Source organism: Haliotis rufescens, unplaced genomic scaffold (assembly GCF_023055435.1).
Source record: "Haliotis rufescens isolate VD_foot unplaced genomic scaffold, xgHalRufe1.0.p SCAF_7, whole genome shotgun sequence".
Classification (NCBI taxonomy): Eukaryota; Metazoa; Mollusca; class Gastropoda; order Lepetellida; family Haliotidae; genus Haliotis; species Haliotis rufescens.
Genome location: NW_025964361.1, coordinates 55,494,601 through 55,510,371, shown reverse-complemented (window position 1 = coordinate 55,510,371; position 15,771 = coordinate 55,494,601). Strand labels below are relative to the sequence as shown.

The 15,771-nt window shown below is 40.6% G+C and overlaps 1 protein-coding gene and 1 long non-coding RNA gene across 2 annotated transcripts; both read right to left on the bottom strand.

Moving 5' to 3' along the window:
* Positions 1-822: 822 nt before the first annotated feature.
* LOC125376154 lies at positions 823-2,181 on the bottom strand. Its single transcript, XR_007219076.1, has 2 exons — positions 1,483-2,181; positions 823-1,015 (listed from the first exon to the last, which is right to left on the bottom strand). It is a non-coding gene; the product is annotated as an uncharacterized LOC125376154 (long non-coding RNA).
* A 6,952-nt stretch (positions 2,182-9,133) lies between these two features.
* On the bottom strand, positions 9,134-15,270 carry LOC124133769 (transforming growth factor-beta-induced protein ig-h3-like). Its single transcript, XM_046498295.2, has 6 exons — positions 15,072-15,270; positions 12,066-12,268; positions 11,183-11,378; positions 10,591-10,677; positions 9,915-10,025; positions 9,134-9,279 (listed from the first exon to the last, which is right to left on the bottom strand). The coding sequence occupies exons 1-6, from the start codon at positions 15,226-15,228 to the stop codon at positions 9,188-9,190; spliced, it is 846 nt and encodes a 281-aa protein (XP_046354251.2). The 5' UTR covers positions 15,229-15,270; the 3' UTR covers positions 9,134-9,187.
* Between the last annotated feature and the right edge of the window lie 501 nt (positions 15,271-15,771).

The following is a 15,771-nucleotide window of genomic DNA, read 5'->3' as shown; positions in this document are numbered from 1 at the left end:
GCATAAAGTTATTTGATAGTAACCCATTTCAGAGTTCTTGTTCTAACCTTTCAGAAAATATCGGTGGTATTTTGAACATTTATCAAAATGAAATCAATAGCATACATAAGGAAGATAATTTATGGATGTCAACTTCTTTATAATGGGGAACACAACGTTTCGGAGTATATACTTACTCCTTCATCAGATGAATGAATGCTATGAGGCAGAGGGCATGTATATGTACACGTAAGACCAACAAAAGTAATAAGTCACCAAAGGTGAAACTTAAGGGAAGCCAACAGATAATTGGCGCTGATGGGTGATTAGCAATAGACAATGGAAGCCAACACTTTACAGTAATTAGTGTTGACAGTTATGGACAACTGGAAGCTAGGACTAAATTATCACTGATTGGCAATTGGCAATGGACAATGGGCAAAGCTAATTACCCTCCGGCCTCCCGTTGGCCCATTGTCCATTGCCAGTTATCAAGGAGTAAGCATTTACATGTACTCTGAAACGTTGTGTTCCTCGCTTCGCTTCTAAAAGCCTTTCAAAGACTTAATGTCATACATGTATGAAGAGTTCGGTGTATTTTAGACTTGACTTGTACAATGTGTACGTAGCGGTTTTAACGCAAAGTCTGCACACCGCAACAACACATTGAACGCAATTCTTCTAGGCGACTAACGGGAATGGGTGGTCAGGCTCGCTGACTTGGTTGATGCATGCTATCGAGTCCCAATTGCGTAGACATGATTTTTTGACAGACTGCCGCCATATAGCTGGAATATTGCTGAGTGCGGCTTTAAACAACAAACAAACAAAAGTAACAACCAATTATTTTAATTAATTTATGTCAACAATGATAACTTCACAGATTGCTTATTCAGTCAGTAACACAAACAACATACGGGCAATAATACGAAATCGGTGACAATGTTCATCGTGGTAATTCAACACAAATCCCGCCAATCCTATTATCAATCAGGGAAAAGTGGTCCACAAGTGGGTCTGGCCTATTTTCTTCGGTCTGTTGAAACAGAAACGCAAAAATAAATACTTGGCATGGAATCGTTTGCAATTTACTCGTACACAAATAGAGAAGGCGTAGTTCTTGTGAGGGTGTAAAGTCACATATATATTTTTTCTAATTTACTCATGGCTAAAACAATTCATGAATCTACCTACATGTATTTTTTTCACGTGCATGTGTCCTAAAACAGGAAACCATTTGAGGACAAATGCTTCCAGAATATGTCAGAGAAAAAGTATATTAACTTTTCACATTTCTTTAACTGACATAAGAACTTATCTCCGACTAAAAACTTATTAGTAATATTTTTTTATGGATCGCGATCCATTGTCGGATGTAGATGTGTTGCTGATATGCCTCATCACGTTGCTAAATCCCCAAATAGCATCGGTGGGCTTTTGTATTGATTGCTTATCTTGCACATCCTGACATCCAGACGCGCCCCCGCGGTGTTGAGAATTAACCTGTCAATATGTGCATCCACCAGGGATGGGAGCGAGGACATTCGGCACATCCACTTGATTCTGCTATTAACACTTCTAACAGTGGCCTATGTCTTCTGTAGACTCGAGGTCTCGAGGGAATAAGAATGTCAGAGTATCCGAGGTAGTCCTGGCTGCGGAAAGGGGCGAATGGTGACGAATGGTTCGAGTGCTGGCCACAGGTGTGCGGAGTTGGTATCTCTCGGGAACAATCAGTAGACTACGGTGAACGTTCCTCCAACAAAATGGCTTGCTTTGGGATACAAATAGATTGTACGATTGTCAAAGGAGGTCAAAACGTGACAATCTAAAGTTTATTTGTGTGGAAGTTTTAAGGAAGGGCATGGTGAATCTTAATCAATCTCATTCTGGTTAATTTATATCTGATCCCTTTCAGCTTGTTTTTGTTTACTTTGTGATTGTGGCGTATCTGCATCACGAACTGTGATTATGGCGTTAGTCCATCTCGAATATATGTTTCACAAAACATATACATATATCCACGTACCTTTATGATAGAGGATCAGTTGAGTATTTTCCTCATTGCATATATATTGTTTCATGTCATGAAATCAAACGAAGATATAGGATACAGCACGACTTGCAAGCATCGCTATGTAAATAAATCGATTTTATTCAAGTGGCTTGGATGCTTTGATTGTGTAATTAAATCAACATTTGTTTGTTATTTGTCCTCGTGATTTATTCATGATCATAGATTGAAAGTGGAATCGAAGTATTTTCGATATCAAAAATTATGTAGAGAAATGCATTTATTACTTCAAGTCGATTTATAAATTTTAAACAAGGAGATACCACAACACACCCTCTAATGGAAAGGACCGCATTTAGTAGGAACCATCTTCTCTTCAAAATGTAAATAAACGATCATTGCTTTTAAAATAAACAAACATATTTTAACCGGTGTTGTCACAAAATGTTATGATATTTTAGTAAGTGGTTACCTTTGGGGTCACATACTTTTGAAAATGTTTATTGTTTCACATTGCGCTGTATGAAATATGCCATGAAAGGATATCGAGTTTTTTGTGAATTATTTTTATGCATGCTTCAATTTCCTTCTCTGATCAGACATCTCAAGGGGTTACATACAGAGTGAATGTGTGAGTAAGCGTACTTGAGCGTCACCCCAACAGTATTTCATTTATGTAACATGTCAGATTCATGTGTTGCGATGATCCATAGTAATTCAAGTCGCATCACTTCGGGCTTTCCTCCCACATGAAGCTGACACGCCGTGATATAACTGTTATCCAATGAATAAGTGAATTGTTATTAAAACGACAAAACCATTTCCATTATCATAAGAAATCGCCACTGAAAGCAAAGTCCATTATACAATTCCTTATCAGCAATATTTCAATTTTTTCTTGGTCTTCTGAAATTAATCTCACCAGGACACGGCATGGATAAAGTTCACTTAAAACCAAGGAAAATAGCTTTCTAGTCATAGAAAGTGGAGGAAGAGTTAAGAGGGTTCATAAAAATTAATTAAAATGTCAAAAGCGGCAAACTAATATCTTTATGTTTGCTTGCATATTTTACGACGCCGAGAATTGCCTTTTGAACGTTAACTGACCCACGTGAGATACTTTGGCTCAACATGGTAAAAAAAAGGAAAAAGGTTGATCAAATTCAAACTTGTATTTCTAAATCATGCCTTGAGTTTGCATGGGCATATCAATCCAGTAGAAAAGGGTAATTTGGTTCATTTGATTTCATTCCAACTTGGACAGTTCGGAGCTATTCCTAATCCATCATTGACGTCGCAGAAATTGAGGCCCAAACGAAGCCGTATCAGAGTGTCCTCATCTCGTTGTTTTTGTTGGTGTGTCTTTGGTCGGAATGTAACTGTTGGGCAAACTTGTAGTTCGGTCATCCCACAAGATATTGTACAAGGGTGAGAACATTTTGTAATTCAAATCTCTTGGACAATGGTGCCATGGGGATATCGTACCAGAGTATGTCACCAGCAACATATGCTGGAAGTTAGACACGAAACGGCAGGCAGAGCTGCAGTGAGAGGTTATATTGTAAATCGCATAGCGAAGCATCTATGATAACTTAAAGCAAGAAGCATAAAAATGATAAAATGGACTGACATTGTAGGTGACGACAACCTCCACCATTTGACATTTGTAGTTTATAATTTTTGGTAAACGCTCTTTTGTCCTCCTAAAGCCCGGCTGTCAAAGAAAGCGTACGAACTGCCTGTATAAATGAAAAACGGGTTACAAATACATGGGCTTGATACGTGTATGTACGCCTATGTACGATTCCCTCGCAGAGTCATTCCAAAGTCCGTTAGAGATGTTACCCTGAGCTCGGCATTATAGGGATAAAACAAGAAATTTTTCCACTCGGAGTCAGTATCCTGTGTGTGTGAGGTATATATGTCAATTTTTGGCATGGTTTCTCAGTCATACTATAGTCGGCAATATTACAGCTATATCACAGCAGCCTGTAGTCGGCAATATTACAGTTATACCACAGCAGCCTGTTGTCAGCAATATTACAGCTATATCACAGTAGCCTGGATTCAGCAACAATACAGCAATATCACAGCAGCCTGTAGTCAGCAATATTACAGCTATATCACAGCAGCCTGGATTCAGCAATATTACAGTTATATCAAAGCAGCCTGTAGTCAGCAATATTACAGCTATATCACAGTAGCCTGGATTCAGCAACAATACAGCAATATCACAGCAGCCTGGATTCAGCAATATTACAGTTATATCAAAGCAGCCTGTAGTCAGCAATATTACAGCTATATCACAGTAGCCTGGATTCAGCAACAATACAGCAATATCACAGCAGCCTGTAGTCCGCAATATTACAGCTATATCGGACACAGCCTGGATTCAGCAATATTACAGCTATATCACAGCAGCCTGTAGTCAGCAATATTACAGCTATATCGGACACAGCCTGGATTCAGCAATATTACAGCTAAATAACAGCAGCCTGTAGTCAGCAATATTACAGCTATATCGACCACAGCTTGGATTCAGCAACATTACAGCTATATCACAGCAGCCTGTAGTCAGCAATATTACAGTTATACCACAGCAGCCTGGATTCAGCAACAATACAGCTATATCACAGTAGCCTGGATTCAGCAATATTACAGCTATATCACAACAGCATGTAGTCAGCAATATTACAGCTATATCACAGTGGCCTGGATTCAGCAACAATACAACAATATCACAGCAGCCTGCATTCGGCAATATTACAGCTATATCACAATAGCCTGGATTCAGCAACAATACAACAATATCACAGCAGCCTGGATTCGGCAATATTACAGCTATATCACAGTAGCCTGGATTCAGCAATATTACAGCTATATCACAGCAGCCTGTAGTTCACAATATTACAGTTATATCACAGTAGCCTGGATTCAGCAATATTACAGCTATATCACAGCAGCCTGTAGTTCACAATATTACAGTTATATCACAGTAGCCTGGATTCAGCAATTTTACAGCTATATCACAGTGGCCTGGATTCAGCAACATTACAGTTATATCACAGCAGCCTGTAGTTCACAATATTACAGTTATATCACAGTAGCCTGGATTCAGCAATATTACAGCTATATCACAGTGGCCTGGATTCAGCAATATTACAGTTATATCACAGCAGCCTGTAGTTCACAATTTTACAGCTATATCACAGTGGCCTGGATTCAGCAACATTACAGTTATATCACAGCAGCCTGTAGTTCACAATATTACAGTTATATCACAGTAGCCTGGATTCAGCAATTTTACAGCTATATCACAGTGGCCTGGATTCAGCAACATTACAGTTATATCACAGCAGCCTGTAGTTCACAATATTACAGTTATATCACAGTAGCCTGGATTCAGCAATATTACAGCTATATCACAGTGGCCTGGATTCAGCAATATTACAGTTATATCACAGCAGCCTGTAGTTCACAATATTACAGCTATATCACAGTAGCCTGAATGCAATATTACAGTTATATCACAGCAACCTGCAGTCAGCAATATTACAGTTATATCACAGCGGCCTGTTGTCAGCAATATTACAGCTATATCACAACAGCCTGGATTCAGCAATATTACAGCTATGTCACAATAGCCTGGATTTAGCAACAATACAGCAATATCACAGCAGCCTCTTACAGCAGTGTTACACCTCTATCACGGCAGAATGGGTAACTCTAGAGGTTAAAGGGTTAACATTCCATCCAGGGGACTGTTTATATTTACATAAGCAGAGATACACAGTGAAATAGCTGAAATACTTGCTCTAAGTGACAATTTTACGATGTACAATTTGTTCGCATCTGTGATCGTGCAACAACTGAAGTTTTCGCAGAGTTTCACTGTGTGTAACAGAATCATATATTCACGTTGACTTCATCGATCTGTCCTTCACAAAAAGTTGCTTTGCCTTCTTTTTCCAGCGTCCTCGGAGCATTAGACGTGGGGCGGGGGATAGAGAAACGGAGCTCGTCCATCCGTTCGTCCGTCTTTCTGTCCTTCTGCTCCTCAGTTTGGATCAATGTTCTCAAAAACCTATCCGAGTTAGAGAAATGAAATTTTACACCCTGATGTTACATGTCACGATCTCAAATGGGTTCGAAAACTGTTGCCGTACACTCTTTTTTCACAGTTATGGCCCTTGCTTCATGTTTTTTAACTTACTATGTGAATGGGGAAAAGTTTTCTCAGTAACTACTGAAATTACATGAATAAAAGTTTGCATGCTTATATAAGAGATATTTGTCCCGTCAATTATGTTTTTACAGAATTTCGTTCCTTGATCTATGTTATTTTACTTTGTGCAACGTGTGTGCAATCGGGACAAATTGTCTCCTCTGAAGTTACATGAAAATGAATAAGAGATACTTGTCTGAGTTCGAAAATTGGTCTCGTAAAATATTTTTTACACATTTACGGCCCTGATCTATGTTATTGTACTGGTTGCATACATAATTCTGCAATGGGGAAACGTTTTTTTACAGAAACTACTGAAGTTAGCTTATCTAAGAGATACTTATCAAGACTGAGTTATTGTTTTTTCCAGAGAAGGGGCCTTTTGAGTGTATTAATTTCTTATTTAATCATTTTTTTCTGATGACATAAACCAGCCCAAGTGCTTATGAGCAAACAAAATTCTAATCGGCCCCATGGCGGGGGACGTGATAACGCTGTTTTCTTGTTACGGATATTATTGCACAATTTTAGTCTATTCCTATGTTAGATCAGAATATGACCCAGATGACATAGCGATGGTACCTTGAGTCAAGGCTGTATATTCGGTTGCATATCTGATAACAGGACATGTACGTATGCAACAGCGGCATTCTCAACCAGACTAATGTCTGACTCATGTCATTTCCCCAGCAGCCTACCTCCCTTACGTCACATAGTACATTACTTACCAGTTACCCTGGCTGCATTGAATGTGATCACTCGCTGGCATTCGTTACCACTCGCCCCTTTCCGTAACCTACAAGAAGACTCGCCCTCTATCGATGCATGTTATGTGCGAAAATAAAGCAATGAGAGGGGCACGAGTCGCTATTCGGCTTGTCCCGGAAATAACACCAGTTGGTCACGAATGCACTCGCCGGGCGCCGCCATTTTGAATGGAGTCTCCTCTCGCCAGATCTCGTATTATTGATGAACTAACTTTTATCATTTAACACTTCTATGCCCAAAGTTGGGCACAGTAGGGGTAGACCAGGTCGCGGGACATATTGTCAAAGTCAAAGATATTTATTGTATGTAAGGCCTCCGGTCCATATACAAGAGAGTTCCAAATGAGTAGTTTTACATATTTGGAATTCCTGGTCAGTTCCCAATAACCCTCTACTGACATATGTAACGTTTTTGATCGACACAGGCTACCAAGGACTATTTGGTTAAATATTCGTCTGTGACAATAACATCTTTCTTGTGACCGCCATCGGACCCTCAGTAACTCAAAGTGCGAACAGGGTGCATTGAGAAGTGACAACAGATCTCATCAAACACTATGACGTCACGATATCTGTACAATCCTGCCAGCCGACTTGAATGGCTGGTTACAAAATGGCGACTGACAATAATAATAATAAGAAGAAGAAGAAGAAGAATAACAATAAGTGCATTTATAATGCCCCTGATTCCATTCACCAAGTGAATGCTCATAGCGCTACACTATTATTACCCCGGTCAATGGATCAGTGAGCAATCAATTTTCATTCTCAGCTCCCTGGGGAGTATACAACCCAAGCTGCCTGTGATGCGCTAGAAGATTAACAGCCACATTACCATCTCATCCTACCGGGTACCCACTCACTGCTGGGTGAACAGAGGCACATTTCGAACAAAGTCACTTGTCTAAGGAGACACCACATGTGTACATGTGCTTCAGTGTGGGGCAGGACCGAAGCTCTAAAAACTCTCAGGAGTCAAGCTGCTTCACATGGCCACCCATCCAACTACTCTCCGAGACTGACGTTGCTTAACTTCCCCTGATTTGTGATCTGTGCACTGTGCACAGGACCACGTGCCACCACGGATATCCAATCGGATATCCACATTCCGTAACAAATTATGACAACTCTAATTAAGGTTTACATTGCCCATTTCATCGAAGACCGCCTCCGTGATCCATTGGTAGAGCGTCCGCCCGGAGAGCGGAGGGTCCGGGGTTCGATCCCCAGCTGCGTCATACCAAATGACGTTAAAAGATGGTACTTGTTGTTACCCTGTCTGGTGCTCGGCATTAAGGGGCTAAAACAAGGACTGGTCGACTCGGAGTCAGTATACTGTGTCTGAGTGGGGTATTCATGTTAAACTGCGGCATGGTATCTCAGTGAGCTAGAACTATAAATCGGCATTAGTCCGGACTAGTACAAGCAGCCACACACACACACACACACACACACACACACACACACACACACACACACACACACACACACAGGCGTACATGCACGTCGCTATATAAGTGCAATAATCTTGGACGCGACGTTAAACCCCATTTCACCTCACCTCACCTCACCATTTCATCGACGTTATGGCAGTTATACTACCACATTGAAGCAGTAACATGTTTTGTTTGCTTGTGTTTACAGCCGCACTCAGCAATATTCAAGCTGTATTGGGCGGTCGGGTAGCCTAGTGGTTAAAGCGTTCGCTCGTCACGCCGAAGACCCGGGTTCGATTCCCGACATGGGTACAATGTGTGAAGCCCATTTCTGGTGTCCCCCGCCGTGATATTTGTGGAATATTGCTAAAAGCGTCGCAAGCCATACTCACTCACTCCAGCTATATGGCGGTGGTCTGTATATAATCGAGTCTGTACAAGACAATCAATTGATTTACATCATGAGCATCCATCTATGCAATTGGGATGCGATGATATACATAATCTAAGTCAGTGAGACTGACCACCTGATGCCTTTAGTCGCCTCTCACGAAAGGCTGGGTTGCTGGAGACTAATTCTAACCCGGATTTTCGGGAAGAAGCAACACGTTCCTCTCTCTCTTCACATTGTGAAGTGACTCGAGGCGACTTCACGGAAAGACGTCATCCCAACTGTGGGTGGTGTTTACGTACAAAGAAACGACTGTAAGAATCTTAGGAAGTATGGTTTTATTAGTCTCTTCAGTTTCCGCGCACGGCGTGTACGTTACGGTACTTGGACGGTGTCGATGACGTGGATAATGCCGTTGATGGCCATGATGTCGGCACTGATGACCTTCCCTGACCCAATCTTCACTCCTGGAATAATCATTTACACAACGATCAAGGACACTGCGATTATTCTTCTGCATATAGATTATAAGCCGTGTGTTTCCGTAACTATAGTAACTATAATCATGTTCAATAATCATTTGCCTAGGGGGGCGGTCGGGTAGCCTAGTGGTTAAAGCATTCGCTCGTCACGCCGAAGATCCGGGTTCGATTCCCGACATAGGTACAATGTGTGAAGCCCATTTCTGGTGTCCCCCGCCGTGATATTGCTGGAATATTGCTAAAAGCGGCGTAAAACCAAACTCACTCACTCATTTGCCTAGGGTATAATGGTTAATGGTATGCGCATAGTTTTCCAATTTTATCAGGGATAAGGACGAGCAGGTGGCCAAGTGAGTGCCGTTATGTCGCTGACAAGTGCCAAGTGCACCTGATCCCTGTCCAGGACACTCGCACAAAGTTATCTTATGTTTATGTGAGGGGTGTGGCAGTTACCATCTTCCCGTGGCAAGAGCGTCCACTAGCCTTATTATCAAAGTCTTGTTTCCAATGGCTTTGATACAGGCTTGTGGATACGCTTGCCTCGTGAAGATGGGGCGTTACGATCAGCGTTGCGCTACGATCGCTTTGGGCAAGTGGGTCCAGGTTCATGATCAGCTTACCGTTGCTCAGGTCCACCTTCAGAGCCTTCCCGGCCAGAGTGTTCAGCATATCCCCATCCTTCAGGCTGGCGGCCGGGTGGAGCCCAGGCACAACGTGGTACTTCAGAACCGCTGTTTAAACAGTGAATAACACCGTAGAACCTCGCTAATCCACACAGGTGTGACGAGAAACCATACATGTAGGGGAGTGGAATGTTTAACGTCAAGGTTAAGATTATTGCACTTATATAGCGACGTGCTCTATCCACGTGTTTATTTTCCGGATGAACAACGTTGTTACCTTGTGCAATAAAGTATAAAAACAGTGTTGTGTACAAACTTTAAGGCTTTTTTCTAAAAAAAAACGTGAAGTAATGAGCACAACAAGCTTCAGCTTAGTGAACGTTAAACGTAATGTAATTATTACGTCATCATGATATGCGACACCACAAGTAGTTGATGTTTTTTATCAATTATTAAAACATAAAACTGGATAAAAAGGTCAAGTAAATCATTAATTCTTTTTTCATCGCCTCAGTTGAGGAAACAGCTCGTGAAAAAAGCTTTTTATTTTATCCATCAAGCTGATATCAACGAGACTTTAGTGAGGAAGACACTGCTTCCTCATAAACAAATATATACCAGATATACCATTATTATGTTGATGAATATAATCAAGTGCAGCATGATCACTTACATGCCAGGGAGGCAGCATCAGGGGGGAGTGCAGAGCTGATCTTCTTAAACGCATCATCAGTTGGTGCGAAAACAGTAAATTGGCCACCTGGCGCAAAAGTAATAGTGAATTTAAATACTTCGTTAAAAAATCCCGGAAATAAAGACGTGTTTGTGTCATACTTGTTTGCACGGCACTCATTGCACGACGTACACATATTACGTCATGTATACTGAACAAAGATAGTTAGGGATCATGTTTCGTTGGGTATTTCTTTAAATGAAGACTGTCAGACTATCACAAATAAATAGTAAAAAAATATTCATGTTCATTTTTTTCAGTATACATGACGTAATATGTGTACGATGTGAATCAGATCCACATGGCATATTCCGCTATCTCCGTGAGATTACTGTCAATATGTAATCAATTTTCAGACAACTTCAGTAACAGCATAACGGCCTATTTATAAAACAGTTAATGATTAGTAGAAATGTATTTTCAACCACATGTTTGTTCCGTATATATGTGGTGTCATGTCGAACAGTTCCGTCATGAACGACCAGCCACAGTAAAAACCCGCCATAGATTTGTGTCCTACAAATATATTTACCTTCAAGAACACTCTCTAGGTTTGTAACGACGAGGGCTGCAAAGAGGTCTGAGAACATATCGTCATGCTTGACAATGTACTGCAGGATGTTCTCAGTGCTCGGAATGAGAACGGCGTCAAGGGTGTGGATGACACCATTGCTTACGATCAGGTCAGAGTTGGAGATAGGGGCATTGTTGACCTTGAGAGCGGTTCCCTGCAAACGATAAAATCATGATTTTACCAATGATATTTTTTCTTTAAAACAATTATGTTAACCTAATGACAACATTATCAAGTATGGGGACCCACCCTTTGATATTCTGGTGGGGGCCTGGGATTTTTTATGGAGACGAGATATTTATTTTAGCTGCAGCTGCAAATCAGATATGTTTATTAAAACTATGAGCTTAAATATTTGTTTGAAAAAATTACATTGCAACAATATAATCTTAATGGTACACAACTTCTTCTTTTTTTCAACAGCATGTTTGAGGAAAATTAGATTATTTTCGATAAAATCCCAGCGCCTCCCCAAGAATATCAAATGGTCTGCCCCTGATATTCTAGGGTCGTGGATTGTGTGTGTGTGTGTGTGTGGGGGGGGGGGGGGGGGGGGGGGATATCATATTCCCGAACCTACTGACATTAATAACAGTAGCAAGCTTGCTACACACCTATACATATTACCTGCGTACCACATTGATCACACCAGAATACTAATCAGCTGATATTTAGGTCGAATGATTTTCTTACACATTAGCTTTGTACACTTTACTTGATTACATTGACAGGTTAATTCTGTGAATAAAGTCATGTTTCATGTATAGAGCATTTGTGCGTTATAACAATATGCATTTTCTTTTGAGACATAGTTCAGAAATGTTACACTTTAAAGACTCACGGTTTTTGAGAAGGTCACATTCTGATTGGCCAGTGTGGTCTCGACCTCTCCATCAGTGATAAGAAAGCTGATAAGAGCCTTGTTGATCACGTGATAGAGGAGCACAGTCTTCAACTGGTTCTTATCTTTCTGGAGAGCGCTGAGGGTACTTGCTGGAAGCGCCTTGAATGCGTCATTGGTCGGGGCCAACACGGTCAAAGAACCTTTCAAATTAATTATGTAATTGAAATGACAATGACTAAGATTTGTTGTAATGTAAAATGATGCACTTATCAAAAAAATCTAGCACAGAAACATGTAGATACTTCACAATTCAACACCATTAGATCTCGCTTTCTCAAGTACGAGCTGGTTATTATGTTCTAAAGATCTATAAAGGAGTATTTTTGAAGGTCTAACGCCATCTGTACATATAGTTTGTACTCTTAGTGTTATTAAGCTTGTTTGTAAACTTTATCTTGAATCAAGAAACAAATATATTCCAAAGAACATCACATCTTATCCAAATATTAATTTGTTTCTTATCTTGACAAAGTTAATGATTCTTTGGGTGAGGATTAGCTGTGAAAACAACTGAAATCAGTAAATTTAGTTTGTTGATTTAGAAGAAGGAATTATCTCCAACAGATTTACTACAGTGCTAATTTTACGTAAAAAGATTTTTTTTAAATGGCATTATAAGCAGGGAAATGGAAATGAAAAACATTGGTATTGGCATCATAACCAGGGAATCCTCACTTCATAAATCCGTTCTGAGAAAATACATGGCATTATAACCAGGGGCATTATGGCCAGGGAGGACTGTACATGAAGATAAGATAAGACATAGTTTATCAACGTGCCACAAAGTGCACATTCAAAAGAAACCAATACATAAAATACACTATAAAACCACTTTGCAGCCATTACTGGCTTATGAGACAGGACAATAATCGTTGAAGTGATTTTTTTAAATAAAATAAATATTTTGGAAAAATTCCGATTGTGAGGATATTTACGGTGATATAATGGGGAACAAATATTTCTCTGATTTTTAAAAAATGGACGGATTATGGATAATGAAACTCATCATCGATGTCTCTCGCATCACATAATGGACGTAATCTATTTCTTAATGGTGTTGGGGGCACGGGTGGCGCAGTCGTCTAAGGCGCCGCGATTCGCTGTGCAGAGTTGCGTCCCTTGGGCACGCCAGAAACCTATGATTGTGGGTTCGAATCCCGCTTCGCCCCGATTATGTTGCTAGGTTTGTCAGCACCATACCCGTGCTCGTGGGTTTCACCGAAGTGCTTAACGTCTGAGACCTGCATCACTTCGGGCTTTCCTCCCACATTAAGCTGACACGCCGTGATGTAACTGGAATAATGTTAAAAGCGGCGTTAAACCCAACTCACTCACTCACTTAATGGTGTTTTGTTCCGACTGCCTTTTTCAACTGGAAGTCCATGATTTTTTATGAATCAAATTTAAAGTACAAGTACGTTGTATATTTCGGGGTATTTTCTGTTTCATTCCCCCATTCTTGTACATATTTTTCATGTAATACGATGACGAGCTAATCCAGAAACTTGCATTAGGAACAGTGCCGTCCTGATCAAGGGGTGGCACTGTTTTATGGAAGGAACATGCATACTTTCACACTGTTTCAGTACAACGTGTGTTTGTTTAATACGAGCTAGCGTATGATGTGTACAAATTTAGCAGCGGAAGAGCACCCAGATTTCACTGAGACAACGTCAAATGCTAACACACGTAATTTATTACGTCTAAATCCAGACCGTACATTGGGGCCCCCTTGAAAAGGTAAGATACCTTGGATGGGTACATTATTCAATAGTCAAATACTGTGAATCATGAATCCAAAAGATGCCGATGATGCCTGGGACCTGGGATCCTGCTTGCTTCATCTTTGCCCCTTGAATTGGCTGCTGATACATGTGGAATTTGTGTTTTGTTTGTTTGTTGTTTAACGCCGCACTCAGCAATATTCCAGCTATATGACGGCGGTCTGTAAATAATCGAGTCTGGACCAGACAATCAAGCGATTGACATCATGAGCATCGATCCACGCAATTGGGATACGATGACGTGCATCAACCATGTTAGTGATCCTGACCACCCGATCCCGTCAGTCGCCTCTTACGACAAGCATAGTCACTTTTTACGGCAAGCATGGGTTGCTGAAGACCTATTCTACCCCGGATCTTCACGGTGGGACTTAACGCTGGTCTTAATGTTTAACGCTAACATTATCAGCTGGTATCTTGTGTGTTCCAGGACCGCATGCTCATCGTACAATGGACAGCCTTACTGTGTCTTATGCTACAAGTAGATGCATGAACCGCACACTGTGATAGGTCTTGTACTGCGTGTGCTTCCTAAGTGCACGCTGGCATTATTTAAACAAGTTAAAGTAAATATCTTCACCTCCGACTTGTGAGCTTGATTAACAATATATGTTAAAGAAAAAATCTTTAGCTGTTTTTAAAATAACACAGTTGACAGTTAAACAGAAAATATGCCCATGTATACATTTTAGAACCAATAATTTTCATATTTCTATATATACATATCCAATAAATGTATGCTCCGTTACCAGTAATCGTAACGTGATTGTTCTTTCAAAAATAATCGTACAGTAAACTACGTTTATCACGAACACGCTCATAACGAACTGGCTGATATAACGAACTGTTTTTTTGGTCCCGGACTTTTGCTGTATATATGCTGTATATATGTTTATAACGAACTACGGTTATGACGAACTAGAATTTGTGGTCCCTTTGAGTTCGTTATAACCGTAGTTTACTGTATTCGCAAATGCTATGAAATCTACATTACAAAATAATTGAAATTCTCTAATAGGCTCGTGTGGCGTGAGCATTCTGGTTTCAGCTGATAATACCATATGCATTGACATATATCGGTGCTGTTATAGGTAGAGTGGACGGAAATCCATCAATGAAGGCAAAGACTGAGATTGAGTAACCCCATCAGTTAACTCACCAGGAGCGGAGAGGGAAGCAACGAGACCTGCATCTTTAACCAGACCGACCAGCGTGGAGTACTCTGGATTGGCGGCCAGGTACTGTACTATGTTTCTGCTGTCGGCTGAAAAAGCGCCATGGAATGCTGCTACTAAACACAATATTTTGAACAACATTTTGATCGAAGCACTTTCCCAATAAAGGTAGAGTTCGTGTACAAATAGAGTATAAATAGGTATTTTGGCACGGGTGACGCAGAGAGATAAGCCTTGTCCTGTAAGACACGCAGTACGCACCGCCATATGTGGAGAGGATTGGTGAATACAAGGCGTGGACCAGATTTAAGATAGGTTTGCCCGTGAAAAAGGCTAAACTTGAAACTTGAACACCTATTGATATTGTTATAAAAGCATTTGACACGATTATGGCTGATGACTAGACTATTTCTTTTCTCACGTGCAAGTTAATCGGTCTTATGAAATACATGTTCAAAAGTGTTATAGGTGATAGGAGCGAGAAAGGTCGTTTTCTAGATCAACCAGCTTTGTTTGTTTGTTGTGGACGGGGGTGACAGGGTGCAAACTTGACATCTAAGAGTATCTTAGACTTTGGTCCTTGTGTACTAGGAGCACATCGGCAGGCGTGGAATTTAAAAGATAGATCGTCACGATATGGTTGAAATATTGCCGATGTGACGTAAAGCATAAACTCACTCACTC

Coding starts and splice junctions, on each gene's coding strand:
- LOC124133769 (XM_046498295.2), bottom strand. CDS start 15,228: ATGTTGTTCAAAATATTGTGTTTAGTAGCAGCATTCCATGGCGCTTTT. Junction 11,379..12,065: donor ATGTGACCTTCTCAAAAACC/GTGAGTCTTTAA, acceptor TATCGTTTGCAG/GGAACCGCTCTCAAGGTCAA. Junction 9,280..9,914: donor GAAGGTGGACCTGAGCAACG/GTAAGCTGATCA, acceptor TGATTATTCCAG/GAGTGAAGATTGGGTCAGGG.